The sequence below is a fragment of the Rattus rattus genome, chromosome 7, assembly GCF_011064425.1.
Source record: "Rattus rattus isolate New Zealand chromosome 7, Rrattus_CSIRO_v1, whole genome shotgun sequence".
NCBI classification, from domain to species: Eukaryota; Metazoa; Chordata; class Mammalia; order Rodentia; family Muridae; genus Rattus; species Rattus rattus.
In genome coordinates, this window is record NC_046160.1 from 9,475,074 (window position 1) to 9,494,507 (window position 19,434).

The window sequence follows — 19,434 nt, forward strand, 5'->3', positions numbered from 1 at the left end:
GGAGCCCGGTCAGTAGCTAACTAGGATTGCCAGGACCGACATTAGCAACATCACAGAGGGAATCGACAGCAGAGGCTGACCGTTCTCTACCGACTGGGGGTGTGTGTGTCAGAAGCAATTTCCTCTGTTGGCATGAGGTTTCCTGCTGCCAGGAGTCTGTCCACAGCAGCAGCTGCCGCTTTCTTCTCCACGACTACACCTTCGTGTATCTGCATAGTCACGTGAATACCAGCATGAACCAACTTAGGAGACATGTAAAAGCAAAAGGACCGAATGGGGCACGCCTACGATAACTCTCCAGGATGAGGCAGGAGGACTGCCACAAGATTAAAGCCAGCCTGGAATGCAAGACCGTCTCCGACAACCACTACCAAAAAAGGCAAAAGGAACGTTTGATTATCATGTTTTTATCTTCAAAGTTTTCTGCCATGACACCGGAATGCATGAGAGAAATGGCTCATCTTCACATGAAACACTTGGGTTCATTTTCATTCACAAGCTTTTCTAACAGAGTCATAATCCGCATCCTCCCACCCCGTCACAGCTCTGACTGACGTGAAACAGTAGTTGCCAGCACTACAGGCTGGAGCGCTCTCTGCACATTAGTAGTGTCTTTGGAAACTACCACCCAAGAGTATCGTGATTATAAATCTCACTGTACATGGCAACCCCGAAGGTGACAGACAGATGTCCCCAAAGTCCCTGCTTGTGGACAGCTGCATCCTCCAGGCACTGAGAGAAGCACACGTTCTTCTCCTCCGATTGCTTGTTCATCTCCTAGCATCCATTTGCAAGGACTTGATTTCATCCCCACTGCTAGCTGGCGGGCAGAGATGCTGAAGCTGTGCTCTCTGACAACTGGGTAGAGACGAAACTGAAAGTCAGGTGGCTTGAAATCTCCTCTTTGGAAGAGAGCTACGTTGAGGTGAGGTTTTTTTTTTTTTTTTTCCACTTAATTAAAAAAAAGTTGTAAACAAAAGGAGAGAGATACATGGACGTAGACCTAGACACAGACTTTCACTGAGCACACTTGGGGCTGCATCTTCCTTAGGTGCACTGCTCTCTGCTGTCCCTCCACACACCTGCGCAGTGTGTGGATAGTGTCTCAGTGTCCTTGGCGTTCACGGTTCCAAGCGATGATGACATACCTGATATGTTACTCCTGAGAAGGTACTGGAAGGGAATGACAGTTCTGACGCACTCTGGAATGGCACAATCACGTAAACGCTTGCACATTTAAGACTTCTGAACTTAGGAAAAGTTACATAATCCAACAACAAAAACATATGAAAACAATGTAGCAAGTTAAAAAAAAATAAAGTTTTGTAATCAACGTATAAACAAACATAGGAAACGCACACTTGTCAGTAATTTAAGTAGGAAACACATACTTGAGAAAAATAGTTATCTGACAAAACTTACAAAAGCCCAACTTACCCACGTATACTAACACATGCACTGCCCAGACCAAAGCTAGCCATACAAGGGTTGCGAGGCTCACAGAGGAAGGAGTGCCCACAGGTGGCACACGTCTGCAAAGGGTGCGGCCTACAGGCGGCACTGTGACTATTACACTTCTGTAAAAAGACATCTTATCTCCTGGTGTAATCTGTATAAAAATTACAACTAGACCAATGAATTTCAAGCACCAATTCGACCATTTAACGACTGTGTTTATCTACTGAGGGAACAGATAGTGCTGAAGGCTAGCGACGGTTAGCGGTCTTTGTTACAGTTCATCTGGTAAAGGCATGTGGTTTTTCCTCCATTCCCTTGAACGCCAAACGCTGAGAATGTTTGGGCCAGTGAAGGACTCCTTGGAGAACCGGCTTTCAGGATCACGGTTCACTATACACCAAAAGCTCTTCAACAAACCACGGCTTGCTTCTGGGATAAGGCAGTTTGTACACAAGCCACTGAGGACGGGTCCTCGTGGAAACTTAGAAAGGCAGCACCTACAAGTAGCCTACCAAGCACGTCTGGACATCTCGGGTAGTGTAAGGAAACGCAGTATCCCATGGAAAGGCAATGCCATCGCACGTGGCAAGACCGAAATTCTCTTTAGTCAAGAAGAAGTTCCCGTTAGACATCTGAGTGGGATGGTATCACAATAAGAGCACTTTTTCCTGCTTTCTTTTTTTGCATCAGGAAAAAATGGCAGCCAAGTGAGCGATGGTGCCTGTGAGGCGAGGCCTCCAGCTGTTGGCAAGGAAATCACATTCAGACACCAGGTTCTTCCAATGGGCACAGCTGCAGTTCTTTCCAGTTCTGCACCACACACGTTGATTTCTTAGACCCACCTCCAGTCTCCTTCTGCTATTTAAGTCTGATTACATTGTCTCCTGGTTTGCTCTAACCACTGACGGCGTACCGGACTGCGGAGAGCATCTGATCTCATGGGACACAAACCTCCACCCACAGTGACCCCCATCACTGCATCCTGTTACCTGGGCTCCGTCACATCGCAGCAGCAGAGGAGCACGGGAACGTGGTTTTCAGCACAGGGGAGCCGCGCCTTGCTCCTCCTCAGACGCCTCGGCTGCTCCCTGCTTCTCCCCTAGCTCACTAGCAGGCTCTTCATCAATCACCACACCAAGGTCTTCGCTGCCCCACTCGCTCTGCTCCTCGCTGGGCTCCGCGACCTGCTCCAGACTGTTCTCCACGAGCGTGGGGGAGCTGCTTACTCTGCTTTCTTCTTCTGCCGTCCCAGGGAACGGCTGGGAAGGAGGCTGTGGAGGGTTACACAGCCTGGCGTTTTCAGTGGCAGAGGCAGGGGCTTTGGTTAAACTGGTGTCTGCTGTGACCTCATTTTGAGGCAAAGGTAACTTTTCCACCAGCTTCCACTGAATGATGCTCATATCCTTCCCACCGGTTGAAATGAGGTGACTGTCATTGTGAGTAAAACTGACGTTGGTCACGTGGCTGCTGTGGGCACTGTACTTGTGACTAGGAGCCTAGAAAATAAATCAGATGGGAAAATTAAACTCACTTTTACATGGCTGCTTACAGCAATAGAACTGACCAGAGACATTAAGTCAGGTTATGAAAACAGGTTAATCTGTTACAAGACAGAGTTGAGGAATAAAACAGGGAAGATTTTCCTTTTATTATTTCTTTAGAAGGAATGAGAGCCTGGTAGTGCACTCTGTAATGGCGGTACCTGTGAGTCAAAGGCAGAAGGAACGTATGAATTCAAGGCCAAAAGACCCTGTCTCAAAAAGAAAACAGGAACAGGGCACTCAGATCCAGCCATCCTCCAGTGTGACAACGGGAGCCTGGGCAAGGCCGCACAGCACATCACTAAGAGCACTGACAGCCCCACAGATACCCCAAGCAGAAGGGAGGACAACACGGCTTCCTCCTGAGCCGAGCTAACCTTTGGTTTGGAGCAGGGATACTGAAACAGATGAACTTTACAGAAATCATCGGCCACGGCTATCACCCTTCTATGGTGGGATCGAACCAGGGCGTTGATGTCTGTTCCATCGGATCCTTCTGGCCAGACACCTGGAGAAACACGAGTAGATAACACTGGCCTGAAACACAGCTGACCTTACACACACACCCAAACACCTCAGGCCAAGGAGCACAGAGCCAATCCTAGTCAGCAAGAAGCAGCAAGTGAGGCCAAGAAACTAGCCTCACCTTGGCCTGCTTACACAATAAGCTCCTTAGGAACCTATCTGTTACTTGTAGAGAAGAGAAAAGCAGAGACTCTGTCAGCAAAGGAAACTAAATGCTCCCTTTTCAGGGAGGTGGGTGCCTTAAAAAATGTTCTCACGGAAGTGCCTCAATACATTTAGCAGGTTCCTCTGAGGCAGGGCATCATGGTCTAAGTGGACAAGCTGCTTTTCGGCCAGGCTGAAAGTGGAAATTTATAGAGCTGAGGTACTGACTTCCTATGGCTGAATCCTACTCAGAACCTCTATTTTTGTGTGTATGAGTGTTTGCTTACATATGGATAAGCATACCACACATGTGCCAGTGATCACAGATGTCACAAGAGGGCATCTGATCCCCTGAACAGAAAAACCATTGTGAGCTACAGTGCTTTTAACCACTGACCCACCTTTCTTTTCTTTTCTTTTAACATTTTATTTATTTATTATGTATGAGAGTACACCATTGCTGTCTTCAGACACACCAGAAGAGGGCATCAGATCCCATTATAGGTGGTTGTGAGCCACCATGTGGTTGCTGGGATTTGAACTCAGAACCTCTGTAAGAGCAGTCGGTGCTCTTAACCACTGAGCCATCTCTCCAGCCCCTAACCCACCTTTCTAGCACAGAGAACAAATTCATATTTTGGGGAAGGTGGTAAACGTGTGTGTGTGTGTGTGTCTCACACACACACTCGTGAGTGTGCAGGTACATGCGAAGCCAGGGGAGGGTGCTGGTGGTCTTACTCTATTGCTCTGTGCCTTGTTCCATTAAGGCAGGGCCAGCCTTTGAGCAGAGGAGGTAGTTGTAGAAGAAATGGGTTTGTGCCCTATACTTGCATGGTGTCCCACAACCATCTCTAACTCTAGCTTCAGAGAATTCAATCAATGCCTTCAGACACACACATTTACATACATGCAAGGAAAATATTATCCATAAAATAAATCTTAAAAGGTGGGAAGAGGGCAGAGTCTCTCATGAACTGGAGGGCTCATTGGTTTTGCTAGAATAGCCTGCCATGCCCCACAAAGCTGGGGTTACAGGCATGTAGCTTTGTGTGTGCACTGGAAACTCACACTCAGGTCTTCATGCTTACACATTCTGTGCCATTCACACAAAGGGGTACCAGAGCCTGGCTACAGCCCAGGTGATTTTTTAAAAAAAGAGTTATTTATTTTATGTATGAGTACACTGTTGCTATCTTCAGACGCACCAGAAGAGGGCATCAGATCTCATTACAGATGGTTATGAGCCGCCATGTGGTTGCTGGGATTTGAACTCAGGACCTCTGGAAGAGCAGTCAGTGCTCTTAACCACTGAGCCTTCTCTCCAGCCCTCCAGGTGATTTAAAAAGAAAAAAAAAGATTCATTTTATTTTATTTCATGTGCACTGGAGTTTGCCAGTATGAGGGTGTCAGATGCCCCAGAAGTGGAGTTATCACAGCGGTGAGCCACTAAGGGGGTGCTGGAGATCACACCTGGGTCTTCTGGAAAAACCACTAATGCTCTTGACCACTGAGTCACCTCTCCAGCTACCAGCCGATTCGTAAATCTTATGCCACTGAGTACAGCCACAGTCGATGGACCAGTTGTACGTATACATTGTTATGAACTATCCAGAAAAGGGGAACTGACAGAGAAAGCAGATGTTACTGACTACTGGAATGGGGTAGAGCAGTGGTTCTCAACCTTCTTAATGCTGTGATTCTTGGGGTTGGGATTTGGCTCAGTGGTAGAGCACTTGCCTAGCAAGCGCAAGGCCCTGGGTTTGGTCCCCAGCTCCGAAAAAAAAAAATGCTGTGATTCTTTACTACAGTTCTTCACGGGGTAGTGACCCCCCCACCATACAATTATTTCATTGCTACTTCGTAACAAATTCTGCTACTGCTACGAATCATAATGTAAATATCTGATATTATTTATGAGAGGGGATCTATGGAAGGGTTGTGTCATGGCCCACAGGTTGAGAACCCTGGCATCCCGAGTCATGACGAATTGTGGGAGGCTCACTGTGGATGAGGGGAATGCTGCATGCACGGCAGGGTCACAGCACAGGTCTATGACTGTGAGTTCAGGAAAGACATTGGTTTGTATGCTTTAGGTAAACCGTTCAATACACCAATGAGGTCTGAATAAAGATGCCGGTTTTTTAAGACATCTTTACTAATTTGTGTCAACTCCTTTCCACTGAGATCAAAAGTTTAGGGTCTGCAGAGAACAGATCTCATACTGGTTCAGTGTCTTAGGGTTTTACTGCTGTGAACATGTACCATGACCAAGACAACTCTTACAAGAACAACATTTCATTGGAACTGGCTTACAGGGTCAGAGTTCAGACCACTATCATCATGGTAGGAAGCATGGCAGTGTCCAGGCAGCCATGGTGCTAGAGGAGCTGAGAGTTCCACATCTTCATGTGAAGGCTGCTAGAAGACTAACTTACTGGCAGCTAGGAAGAGGGTCTATAAGCCCACCCCCACAGTGACACACTTCCTCCAACAAGGCCACACCTCCTAATGGTCAAGCATATTCAAACCACCACAGTCAGTACATTTAATTTCTCCGAATCTGAAAATAAGGGCCTTACTTTACTATATAGTCTTGCCTGGCCTCAGACTCTCAGAGATACACCTATGAATCTGCTTCTAAATGCTGAGGTTAAAGGAGTGTGTCATCAGGCCTGACTAATACTCTCTTTTATCAATTTACCCGGTAAACATGATGAATAAAAAGCTCACACACACACTCTTCACATGAGTTGCAATGTTCTTACCAAAGACTTGGAAGCCTAGCACACAGGTGTATGTTGTCCAATCGATGTCCTTACAATCTGATCGGTTCCTGATTAGTTTGCAGCCATTTTCAATGTCCCCTTTAGAAACAGGAAGTACAATAATAGTGCTGTGTACAGTGTATTTGAAAGTGCATCTTGATTCAAACTAGTCACTTGTATTTATAATCCATACACTGAAAGACATTTGAGATCCATTTGAAAAGAATAGGTTTAGCAGGGCCGTACAGAATTACAAAGTGTTTCCCAAAGAAGTTTTAACCTTTTCTATGGAAGCATAAAGGCTCACCCATAACATTTTCCCTGCCCCCAGGAAAACCTGTCCCCCCTTGTGGAGCTGCATCGAGCTCACAGAGAGATCTCCCAGTGCAACATCTGCTCAGTTCTACACTATTAAATTAATACATTGCTCTCTTGGAGAAGAGGCTTGCATGTGAGACTCATTACTTAGCCCTGAGTAACCGATGATGTGAGTTAGTCACCAGCATGCACATGCACGCCTCAGAGTTTGCATTGCATGTAGCCTGTGTAGCAGTGCCTGACAAACACATCTGAGTCCATATATGACTGTTCATACTCACAGTACAGTATCTCGTAGTCACCCGAGTTAGACATTATATGCTTATTGTCTGGAGACCAGTCAAGGTGTGTGATGTAGCTAGAATGTCCCTAAAAAAGATTAATAAAGAAAGCATTTAGAGTTTTGCATGACAACTTCATACTTTAATAACACTGCTTAGTACTGATTCATGTGCTGGGAACCCTACAGGATGAGAGTATCATAGCCCAAGGGACCAAAGGGCCCATAGCTTGTTCTTCAGCTCTTTTTACCCTGTCCTGTTGGAAGTTGAGGATGCAGTAGACACAGGTATGTGAAGAGAACCAGTGTCGAAGAGTCTGGTAGGACTGTGGTGCTCAAAGGGCTGCACACAACAGGAACACTACTAAGCTCTTGGAACATGAGTGAAACCTGCTGGCGTCTCGACCTACACACCAGAAACAAGTACGTACCATCTCTGCTGGGAATCCCAAGAGAGACTTAAGCTTCTATCTCAGACGATGTTGTGCACTCCCAGATCTGCCATTGACTCACTCATCCTATGTCCCTATTTAGAGTGAAGCCAGTCTTGAAATGAAATGATGCCTGTCACAGGTTATGTACAGACATTTCCCTGGGCTGTATGTACTCCCTATGAATAGTCAGAATGAAAGTCTCTTAGGAAAGTTCCTGTCTCCAAAGAATGTTCTGGATAGGGGCAAGTGACCTAACCCTGCATTCCTGCAGAATAGCTGGACCCAAGCTAATCATCTGACTCTTCAAAACTTTCCTTAAGTAGGAAAACGTTAATATTTTGCTGCTTGGCTTTTTATTAATACTGGAAATTAAAACAACAAAAACCACTAAATACTTAACTGTTACCATAACATGTAAGCATTTGATGAATCCCAGTAGACCAGGTAATTCATAGAGATCTTACGGTTTGTGAAAGCTGACAGACACAAGCTCACTTGTTCCATCTAGCCAGATTTTGTACTTTCAGAATTACAAGCTTCCCTCTTCAGTGTTTTAGCATAATAAATTCAGTATGTGTCAGGTACAGGTACACTATGTGTATAACACACATAGTGAATGATCCACAAGCTTCTTCATTACTCCACTCTCCTCCGAAGCCTGACTAAATGTGTTCTAAATGCCCTCTGGACCTACCGCTTTCTTCATAGCACTGCAAATACAGATGCCTATGTCCAAGTGAACTGAACTGTGGAAATTTGGGGATTATGAAGCTTTCTGAATAACAGAGACTGCAGGTATTTTGGAAAAAAGGATATTCTCACATGCAGTTGAGAATGTTAGCAATGAGAGGTCAGTGTTTAGAGCCAGAATGTATTTGTGAGTGAGCATGAGGACATGCTAACACATCACTTATAGACAAGTCTAAGGTCTAGCTCTGCTGTGTGGGGAGGGATCAAGCAGACTGACAATGCACACCCCTCTAAGTTTATCCTGATACAGATGTTCTCTGCATGCTGTCTGCACCTCAGTGAAAGGCCTCTGATGTCCTACTTAGAAGAACATTCAGAGCCTGCCCCACCTGGGGATCCATTCCATATACAGCCACCAAACCCAGAAAATATTGGGGATGCCTAGAGGTGCATGCTGACAGGAGCCTGATGTAGCTGTCTCCTGAGAGGCTCTGCCAGCATCTGACAAATACAGAGGAGGATGCTCATAGCCAACCACTGAACTGAGAATGGGGTCCCCAATGGAGGAGTTAGAGAAAGGATTGAAGGAGCTGAAGACGTTTGCAACCCCATATGAAGAACAACAATATCAACCAACCAGACCCTCCCAGAGCTCCCAGGGACTAAACCAGCATCCAAGAGTACACATGGAGTGATTCATGGCTCCAGCTGCATATGTGGCAGAGGATGGGTCTTGTTGGGCATCAATGGGAAGAGAGGCATTCTGTGAAGGCTTGATGTCCCAGTGTAGGGGAATGCCACGGCAGGGAGGTGGGAGGGAGTGATTGAGTGGGTAGGGGAGTACCCTCATAGAAGCAGGGGAAGGAGGGATGGGATAGCATGTTTCTGGAGGGGAAACTGGGAAAGGGGATAAAATTTGAAATGTAAATTAAAAAATCCAATAAAAGGAAAACAAAAAACAAAACATGAAAAGCACTATTTCTACAGAACCTGTAACTCCTGTAACAGTGGGCACAGTGTACAGGCCAATTGATGCAAACTGCTCTCAAAGACTTATTTGGGGCAAGGTTTGACTCATGTTGGAAAACAGAATGATTGTCTCCCCCTCTCCCTCCTAGCAATGTCAACAATAAGCACAGAGGTAGAGTGCAATTATTGGGAAGGGAGAGTCTGTAATGTCCCGTCCATCCAGGCGTGACCAGTGTCCTCTCCCGACTTACAGGCTCATGGATAAATGGGCTGAGCTTCCTCACTCTAAGCCTCAAACCTGAATGCTGAAAAATTCAAAGTCCTTGGATTTTAGAGCATTTTATATTTTGGATTCAATGTTCAACTGGGTGATCCAGATATCCCCAAATATATGTATGCAGATATCCCCAAATCTAAACACCTTCTGAGACAAAGCACTTCGTGTAAGGTAGTCAACCTGTGCACAGGCAGAGTGGGAAACAGTGCCAGACTTCACCTCAAGGGACAAGCACAGAGGCGCTTTATCACCCTGACATTTTTAACAGTATTCAAAGATAGCACTGCCACCACTGCCATTTGGTAAGCAGATGGTACAACACCATGCTAACCACAAGTGCATATGAAGAACACAGCACCTGGAGAACAGCCATGAACATTCAAGTGGTGCATTGCATAGAATTCTGACTCCTAACTGAGTAGCCATCTCTAGCAAAGTCATCCTACAGAACTTTCTATAGTAATGAAAATGTTCTTTATCTCGGTGGTCCATGCTCACCTGCAGTTTCTAAGTAGCCAACTTGTAGCTAGTATTCCCAGGACATGACCTGCATTTAACATTATGAACAGAAAGTTTTGGCCAGTAAATGCCATACTAGATTAGCAAGGGCCAAGAACAGTCAATTCTTTTTTTAGTATTTGAAAAGTCCCTCTTAACATTTAATGCACTTAGAATAAGATGTAGTTCTGTTTCTAGATCCTAGTTTGTCTATTCCCAAACAAGTACAATAATTCTGCAGCACATGGCAGTTTCAAACGAACATTAGACCTTCTCTCAAGCCCATATATACGAACGTTTACAGCTAACTTGAATTTAGAGAAGAGTTTGCAAGGACCAGGCTCCGTCCGTCCTGCATGCTTCTGTCTAGACAAAGACCATGTCCACCTGGGCTCAGTCTGTCTTCCTGGGATTTCGCTTGGCTTCCTGGGCTTGTTCTGTTTACTCTCCACACAAGGTTTTGCTCCAGTACCAGGGACTAAAGACAGAGTCTCCCAAACTTTACTTTGTGAGATATGCTCACTAGTTACTTGGGCTGGGCTTCAACTAAGTCTTTTCCTGCTTCAGTCTCTAAAGTAGCTGGATGACAGTCAGGTGCTATCATGGCCATCCTCACAGACAGTGTTGCTGTCCCCTCCTACTCTGTTTAAGAAACAGTTCCCTCTCATTCCTTCAAAAGAAGCCAGGTGGTGGAGGCACACACACTTAATCTCAGCACTTGGGAGGCAGAGGCAGGCAGATCTCTGAGTTCAAGGCCAGCCTGTCTACATGGTGAGTTCCAGGACAGACAGGAGTATACAGAGAAACTCTGTCTTGAAAAACCAAAAACCGGGCTGGAGAGATGGCTCAGTGGTTAAGAGCACTGACTGCTCTTCCAGAGGTACTGAGTTCAATTCCCAGGAACCACGTGGTGGCTTAAAACCATCTGTAATGAGATCTGATGCCTTATTCTGGTGTGTCTGAAGACAGCTACAGTGAACTCACATATATAAAATGAGTATGTCTTTAAAAAACCCCAACCAACCAACCAACCAACCAACCAACCAACCAACCAACCAACCAACCAACCAACCAACCAACCAACCCAAAAAGGATGCAGTTGTTCTGCTAGTCTAATCAAATCTAGCAGACTAAAGTACACTGGCAACATCCTATTCTGTAGCACTTGGTCAGGCATCTAGATAAAACATTCCCCCTGCCCCTAAACTGCTACTCGGCTGTGGGGGACAGGACGACAGACTTCATGTTTCTTCTCTTCCCCTTTCTGCTTAGAAGTATGAGGTAATGCTGGAGTTCCTTCAGCCACATAAAATGACGCTGGGCACTGAAGCAGCACACTTTGGATATGTGGTGGAAGGAGACTATTTTCATGTGAGTGAGATGCTGGATCAAACCAGGGCCTGCTCCAGACTAGGCAAATACTGTGCCACTGAGCTCTTATTTCCAGTCTCTGATGACCTCTATTAGATGAGTCTATTATGGATTTGGTCTATTGCTTGTATTGTGGTAACTGGGTTTCCAAAATTGCATAAGAATCCTTGTCCATAGTATGGAGTGGTTTCTTCCTGAACCCCTTGCAGATAATCAGGAAAATGACTGGAAGTAGGGGGCAGCATCTGCATTTGAAATCTGAGCTCTGGTTGTGTACCATTTTACGAAAGACCTCAGTTCTAGCAGTTCTGTGAAGTAGGAACTATTAAAATCCAATTCTATGAAGTAAGATTCAGAAGTTAATCAATTTGTGTGAAGTCACAAGTTAGTAGGTGGCACAGCCAGCCATGTTGAGTTTGTCCTCACTAATAGCGGACAACAGATAAAAGCAGCAGTAGATAGAGTCTGAGCAGGAGGTGGGGCTGGAAAGAGCAGGGACGGAACTGCAGTGTGCAGACAGCTAAGCCAGAGCTGTGCCTCTGTCACAGCCCTAACAGCACTACACACACAGGTCCTCAGAGTGTCTCATGCGATTCATCAACTGTCACTTCCAACATTTCCAAGGTCCTCTGACCATCAGCTGTTAGACGCCATTGCTTCTCTGCTGGGCAAGTTGCATGGAAATACAACACATGGTATAATAAACACACAGTGACAACTCTGAGGATTCTAAGCACCGCACAGTCTGTTCTTGATGACAAATGAAGGAAACTAAGTTCTAGATCTGTCATGATACCAAGACAACTGCAAAAGGAGGACTGAGTTAATAAGCAAGTTCCCCACACTGCAGCCAACTAGAAAGCCAGATTCCCGTTCCATCTCTGTGAGGCGGTGCACACCCACAATCCTAGTACGCAGGAGGCTGAGGCCCTGCTTATTAGGCCTGTCAGAGTGCACAAGTTGGAGCATGGTTTAAAGTCAGGCAGGGATGGCTCAGTGGTTAGCAAGCTGCTTGCCATGCAGCCTGTGCTCCAGCACTGGGAGCCATGCGCAGGTGTCCTCTAACCTCCAGTGCCCACGATGGCAAAGGCACTCTCACACACCAATCCTACACGTCATAATGAACAACCTACAGCCTACTAGGGTAAACTAAAAAACATCCTTATGGTAAAATATTCTTTTTATTTGTACGTGCGCATGCATATGTTCCATGTGTGTGCACATATGTGTGCAAGAAGGCCAGATGACAACCCCACATTTCTTCGATAATCTGGAACTCATCAAATAGGTTTGGCTGGTCGGCAGTGAATGCCAGTTCCTACTTCCCCGTGTAGGGGTTACATATAGTTCAGCACCACCACGCCAAGGCTTTTCTTTTTAAACAAAGGTTCTGGGCTCCACCTGGGGTCCTCAAGATTGCAAGGCAAGCACCTTTCCAGCTGAGCTGTCGTCAATGCCCTCAGTGGAAGAGCTTTTCTTTTTTTAATCTTTTCTTATATACTACAGACATTAAGTTGATAAATTAATTAAAAGATGTAAATAATGATTTGTAATGTTTTTCAAAAGAAACAAAATATTTTTGTTAAGTTCTACAAGTAACTCAGATTGTTGTACTGAGTTGAAGATTATAAATGGATTGGTTTTAGAGGATGGTACAAAACATACAGAGCAGCAATAAACAAATCCCTCTTCTCAAACACTAAAGAAGTTCAACATTCTTGTTTTCTTTTCTGATATAGTCTTACATTATGTAGACCTGCCTGGCCTCAAACTCGTGACCAATGGTTCTGCCTCTGTCCCCAGAATACTAAGAGCACAGGTCTGTGCTGCCAGTTTTAGCCAAACTGAAAATTCTTCATGTGGGTATCCAAAATGCTTGAAAACCTAAAACTTTATAATCTCGTGTGATAGATGGGTCAAAACACAGCTGTACTAAATACACTGTATAAAACTACCTCTGCTATGAGTGTAAGGAACAAATGAACCAGTGTTTTTACTTCAATCTTGGCCCCAGGATCTCTTACAATAAATATATGGAGGCCCGAGGAGGACAGCTAGTGTCTGCCCTGTGCCTTGAGGCAGGCTCTGTCTATCATGTGAGCTGGGAGTGGGCTATAAGCCAGTGGGCCAGGTGATCCTCTAGTTACTCCACAGCGCTGGGCTACAGGCATGCATGTCCATACCCAGCTTGTCATGGGGGTGCTGCTAATTCAAACTCAGTCTCCATGCTTGCACAGTAAACACTCTTACTTACTGAGCCATGTCCTCAGCCCTGCATTAGCTTCTTTTAATCCTGTGAAGTACAAACTACTATTACCCTTCCTTCACAGCAGAGAGACTGAAGCAGAAGGTCAGAACAATCTGTTCATGACCACACTCGTGTACAAGTGAATAAGCTCAGGTCAGGAGTCTGATACAGTCCGTGTCCGTGCCCATCAAGGCTCCATTACCCACGCTTCCTATCCCATGGGGATTGAATTTAGGGTCAGACAGGCTGGCAAGTCATCTACCACAAAGCTGCACCACTCTTTCAGCTACGCTTCTTAGTGGTGGCTTGCTTTGTTTTGTCTTTTTCTTTTTGGCTCTTGTCTGTTGAGTGCCCCAGCTGGCCTGGAGCTTACATTGATCCTTTCATCTCTGTCTGAGTGCTGGGCTACTGTGCCTGGCAATGTGCATCTTGAGGACAAAGGAACACGTCTTCCAGACACTCTTGGTGCCTAGGTCATTTCTTGAGTTTGAGCAGAGTTCCTACCATACAGACTTTAATTTTCATCCTGTCAAGATGACCCATGACCTTCAGAAGATGGAAAAACATTTCTGCTGCTGTCCTAAATGCAGCCTGGTCTACATAGTAAGCCCAAGGACAGCCAGGGCTGCACAGAGACCTGTGTCAGCCAATAACTTGATGCTAGTTAGAGGGAGACAGATGCTGAACTCAAATGTGAGGAGAGATACCTTTCCAGAACATACAGGCAACTATGTTCTACAGTTAGCTAACCACAATTTTATTTTTTAAAAAGATTTATTTAATTATGTGTATGCCCAGAGAGGTCAGAAATATTGGGTTCTCTGAACCTGGAGTTATAGGTGGTAAAACCAGCTTAACGTCAGATTGGCAGCAACAGCCAGGAGCAGTACTCCTTACAACTGAGCCATTGTCCAATCTCCCACTCCTCTTTACTGAGACAGCGTCTCAGGTAGCCTAGGTGGTTTATTGTGTAGTTGGGGAGGACCTTGAATACTGACTCTTCTGCCCCTGTATGCCAAGACTTGGGCTCATCGCTATGTGCCGCCATACCTAGTTTATGATATACTGGGGACTGAGGCAAGCACAGGCACTCAGTTTTCACAGAAATAGAGTTTAAAGCAGCCAGCAGGAGAAAGCAACAGCTACATCAATGAGAACATTTACTTCTCCTCATAACAAGCTAATCTCTCCATCACTGTGTAACTGACTTAGGTCATTCTACTTTGCTACTTACAGTGCACTTTCCATATCTGCTGTATTTTCTTCCATTTTCTGAGACTGCATAGAGGTAAATAAAGTTGTCATGAGATCCCACAGCCAGAAGAGTACCATCTAGAATTAAACAGGAAAAGGTGTCTGTATGTATTGCTACCTTATTGGTCCTATATTAAACGATATACCAAAAATGTTAAATCTCATCAATTTAACTATTATTTGGCATTTTATGAGCAAAGCTGATCACTTACCAGCTCCTAAAATCAAACAGTAACTGAGTCCGACATAGCACTAAAGGCTGGTTTTGGAGAAATTTCCCTCCATTTATTGGTGGAAGTGTACAACGCTTATGTAGTAAGCTAAGCAGGTGCGGCTCCACACTCGGGCGAGCACATCTGATCTCACCACTTACAGAGGTTTCCTCCACAAGGAACACATCCAGTTCTATGGTGTCTTTGATTGTGCCTACAACTATGCTAAGCACATAACAACTGGTCAAAGTCTAGAGTCTTTTAAATGCTACATTTTGTAGGAGTTGTTATGCCAGAATTAACAACAAATTAAATCAAACAAAACAGAAAACATGGCTGTTTTAAAAAGACTCTTCTGGGGCAGGCAAGGTGGGTCAGAAGGGAACGGTACATACTGGCTGTCAAACCTGATGGCTAGCATTCCGTTCCAGGGACCATGTGGTAGAAGGGTAGGACCACCCAACAAACGTCCTCTGACACAGTGCACACACAATACATGTTTAAAAAACACAAATTAAATTGACTCTAACTTTCGCACCTTGGTGCACACACATTTTCCTCTCTTATTTAAGACAATATTCTGTACTTCTCTCTTTTTAAATAATGAGGAGGCAGTCAAGTTCTCATTTGTCATATTAATTCGACAGCTATTAGAGCACCCTTCAGAGTCGAAGTTGTAGCTTGAGGATGAAGTGTTTGCCTGCCAAACGCAGAGGCCTGGTTTTAGCCGCAGCATTTCAGACAAACCAACCTACACCAAATGCTCAAATATAGCAAAGTCCAGGTGTGGTCCTGCATGTCTGTAATCCCAGTTCTTCCAAGGTGAGGAAGAATTATAAACTTCAGGCCAGTTTGGGTAAGACTATGCCTCAAAAAAGCCGAACTAATTCGAAAAGAATGGTATAAATGAAACCGTATACATAATAACAAAAATAACTGGAGTATTATGGAAATTGAACACTTTGAATAAGATATATAAATAATTACTCAGTGTTGAATGAAGTTATATAAAATTCTTACAATGAATTACTAAATATTTTATTTAATAACTAACAATTATGATTGTGTAACTCAAACAATGCTAGCTAGAGTACGAAGGACTGTGAGTTTGGATCCGACTGTGTATTCTGGCTGTCCCTTTTAAATGTTTGGGCAATGTTAAGGACCAACCTGAAGGAGACTGTGGTAGGCAAGTGTTCTACCACAGAATTGCGTTCTCCATTGCTTGTATCCTTTAGAAAGAAAAGGCTGCTAATTAGATGGAACATTCCGCTTGATATATAAAAATTCTCCTATATCTACTGTGATTTGATTGTTTTTTACTGTTTTTAACTGCAACTGCAGCTGCCATAGTTCATTCTAAATTTCCACTCACTCAAAGCAGCTTAATTTTTGCAGATCTTGTAGTTCCAGCAGTGAAATTTAACCTGACATTCAGGGGATACTCCACACTTGACAACTTTTGAACACAGAGGAGTCAATAAGCACACACGAGACTTCAGTGGGTGCCGTGCTTATGAAACAGGAAGTCTGCTCACCCACTGAGTAGCGCATCACCGAGAGCTGCTCATTCCCATCTGTGTGGATTGATACCAGATCTCTTGTTTCTGCATCCAGAACAAACCACCTGTTTAGAAGAGAAAAGAAAAACAAAACGAACCGCCTTCAGATATTTACATTTACAGGAAACAGTAGGTGACTTTTTCTACATTTTTAATTTAAAAACTACTTCTTCTAATTAATGATAAATTTATATAAAAAAAAATCTGCTAGACAGACATGGGCCTGGTTGTTTTCACCTCTCTTTAAACTTTATTCTTTTATGTGTGAGTGCAATGCCGCTGTCCTCAGACACCAGCAGACGGTGTGAGCCCCCGCGTGGCTGCAGGGGTTCAGGACTCTGGAAGAGCAGCCAGTGCCAACTGCTGAGCCAGCAGTCATAGTGCCATAGTCACCTAGTGCCAAGGCGCAAGTTTTAATACAATTATCAAAACTTTGTTATATTCGTGTATAATCCAAATTATTAATTAAAAAATTGGCAAACCCCTAGTGTATTAAGACTGCTTCCAAGTCACTTTAATTTCCTAGGAGACCTGCATACGACTTTTTTTTTTTGGGCTACATGCAACTTTTATCTCTGGGGAAGCAACCTCAGCAAACAGTGAAGCCCAGACCACGCTCTCAGGTGTGGAAATCCACACTGGCACACTGGTTATAGATAGCAGCTACTTAAGAATGAGAGATAAACTCTTATGGTATTCTGTTTCTTTAAGTGCATAACGGATTAATTCTTCTATTTTTCGAATGGACTTGTCAGGTGCGACATGGTTGTGAATGCAACTGTGTGACAGTTTCAGCCACAGGAGCACCGTCAACCTGAACGATACATCTCTGGCTTCCCCGTACAGATGGCGTTGCTCTTTCTTGTATGCGTGTCAGCTTCGCCCCTGCCTATACCACATTTGTCCTCAAATATATTTGGTAAAACTTTCCAAGTAAGGGACTGAGGGCAACACTAGAGAAGGAAATGGCCCTGATGTCTATGGAACAAACTGCTCTGGCCCTGGCTATTCACGCAGCCGACCCAGGCGTATCAGGACAAGGGGCTCTGGATGTGGAGGCTGGCTGCCTTAAGCGTTCTCTGGGAAATTTTAGTCAACTTGTGATGATTAAGTTCTACCAGGAACTGGTTCATATATCTGAACCAGGAAATGATTTTTGAGAAACCTGAAGCTTTCCTAGTCAGAAGCATGGAAGACCCTAAGGAAAAGGAACATTGAGCCTGCATCACTAAGGACAGGGATGTCCATGGAAGATAAAAGGGACAAGACAGAGGGAGAGACAGCTGGGCCTACTGCATTAGTGAGCAACGGTGAGGGCCCCCACGAGGGGAGATCTCTAGTAGTAGAAGCTTGATCCAGGAATATTACTGGGGAAATTGGAAGATACATGTATAGTGAAAGGATGGATAAAAGACTCTGGACCCTGTAAGGGGGCCACTGGATTGGTGAACTGAACCTCCACGGGCAGATTGGAACATACTGATTTGACCCCCTGGCATTGCCTGCCGAAGGAGACTAGGGTACAAGTTCTAAGAGAAAGAATACAGGTTTGTGAAGGAGCCCTGGGGCAGCTGCAAGAGGAAAGGGAAAGAGTTTGAAAAGCGTTGGAGAAACATATTTGGATGAGATTAATAAAGAGATTTTGCAAATTTAAGACAATACTAACATTACACTGATTTATTTAGCAACTTTCTAAGAAACTGGAGAGAGAGAAAGAGATAAAGAGAGGGAGTGGGGGAGGGAGAAGAAAAACCTCCCAGCACAGCTCCTGAATAGCAATGAGTCACATGTCAGTTTGCACCTGCATTGTTACCAGAGATTCTGATTTTGTGCTGATCCAATCTTCCCATTCTCAAGAACCCAAAATAACAACTGAGGCTGGTCCTCAGCAGTATTTTTACTTTTTATTTTAGTGTTTCTAGTTTGTCTGGGTCTGATGCACTGTGTCACTGAGACAGAGTCTCTTTCTCCTCTGTCTCTCTGTCTGCCTGCCTGTCTCTGTCTCTCTCTCTCTGGACCCAGGAGCTTGCAGACTCAGCTATTCTTGCTAGCCAGCCTGCTTCTACCCCGAGTGCTTTAGAGGCCACCCCAGTCACGGCCATACACATTGAGAACACTACCCTCTGGGTCCCCTCTCCAGCCTGGCAAATGATTTTTAATAGGAAGCCAATGAGGTTGTTAAGTGTATGGTGCAGCCACACTAGGAGCTCCCTCCCTTGTCACTGAATGACAGTATTCTTTCAGAAGTTGCCACTGTAGCCAGGACCTCGGTTCTTACTCAAAGTTCTAGCCAAGGAATTTTCTCCAAACAAAACTTGTGTTTTGCATTGTATTACCACATCCCACTCTGGAGTGTATATAGCAGAACAAAGCTTCTATATGGGAGTAATGTGCTAGTACTGTGAGGCTCTATGTGGCTTAAAGGATCCAATGGACTTTGGATGTTAATAGGCACCAGGGATGGGGACTCTTCTGTTATAGATTAAGCCGACTTGTGAGCCTAATACCAAATAACAAAGATATACCATCCTTTTGTGTGTGGAGGTAGTAGGGGTGAGGGTGACCACATCTCATGTAGCCCAGGATAGCTTTGAACTTGCTGTTCTAGAACCAAGGCTGACCTTGAAGTCCTGATCCTGCTATCTTCACCCCAGAAATGCTAGGATCACAGCCACGTGCCATCATGCCTGCTATATGACTTTGTTTCTTTAGTGACCACACACACACTTTAGATCTAGAGTTAACCTTAAGTCCCTCAATAAATGCATCTCTTTTCCTTTAAACAAATATACATTGATGATAGTATCTTTTGGGCAAACCATTTATGGGTTTTGCTTTTTAAAATGAACCTCTAGATACAAAAACAGGGCTGTTGGAGCTAGACGGTT

The 19,434-nt window shown here is 44.6% G+C and overlaps 1 protein-coding gene across 2 annotated transcripts in view; it reads right to left on the bottom strand.

Moving 5' to 3' along the window:
- Positions 1-391: 391 nt before the first annotated feature.
- Positions 392-19,434, bottom strand: part of Eml4 (EMAP like 4) — a 115,230-nt gene continuing 96,187 nt past the window's right edge. For both annotated transcript variants that reach the window (XM_032908770.1, XM_032908771.1), the window contains 6 exons: positions 16,523-16,611; positions 14,753-14,850; positions 7,033-7,120; positions 6,434-6,532; positions 3,377-3,507; positions 392-2,954 (listed from right to left, as the gene is read on the bottom strand). In XM_032908770.1, the coding sequence (XP_032764661.1) occupies positions 2,496-2,954; positions 3,377-3,507; positions 6,434-6,532; positions 7,033-7,120; positions 14,753-14,850; positions 16,523-16,611 (964 nt within the window). In that variant the 3' untranslated portion in view covers positions 392-2,495. The remainder of the gene's footprint in view (positions 2,955-3,376; positions 3,508-6,433; positions 6,533-7,032; positions 7,121-14,752; positions 14,851-16,522; positions 16,612-19,434) is intronic.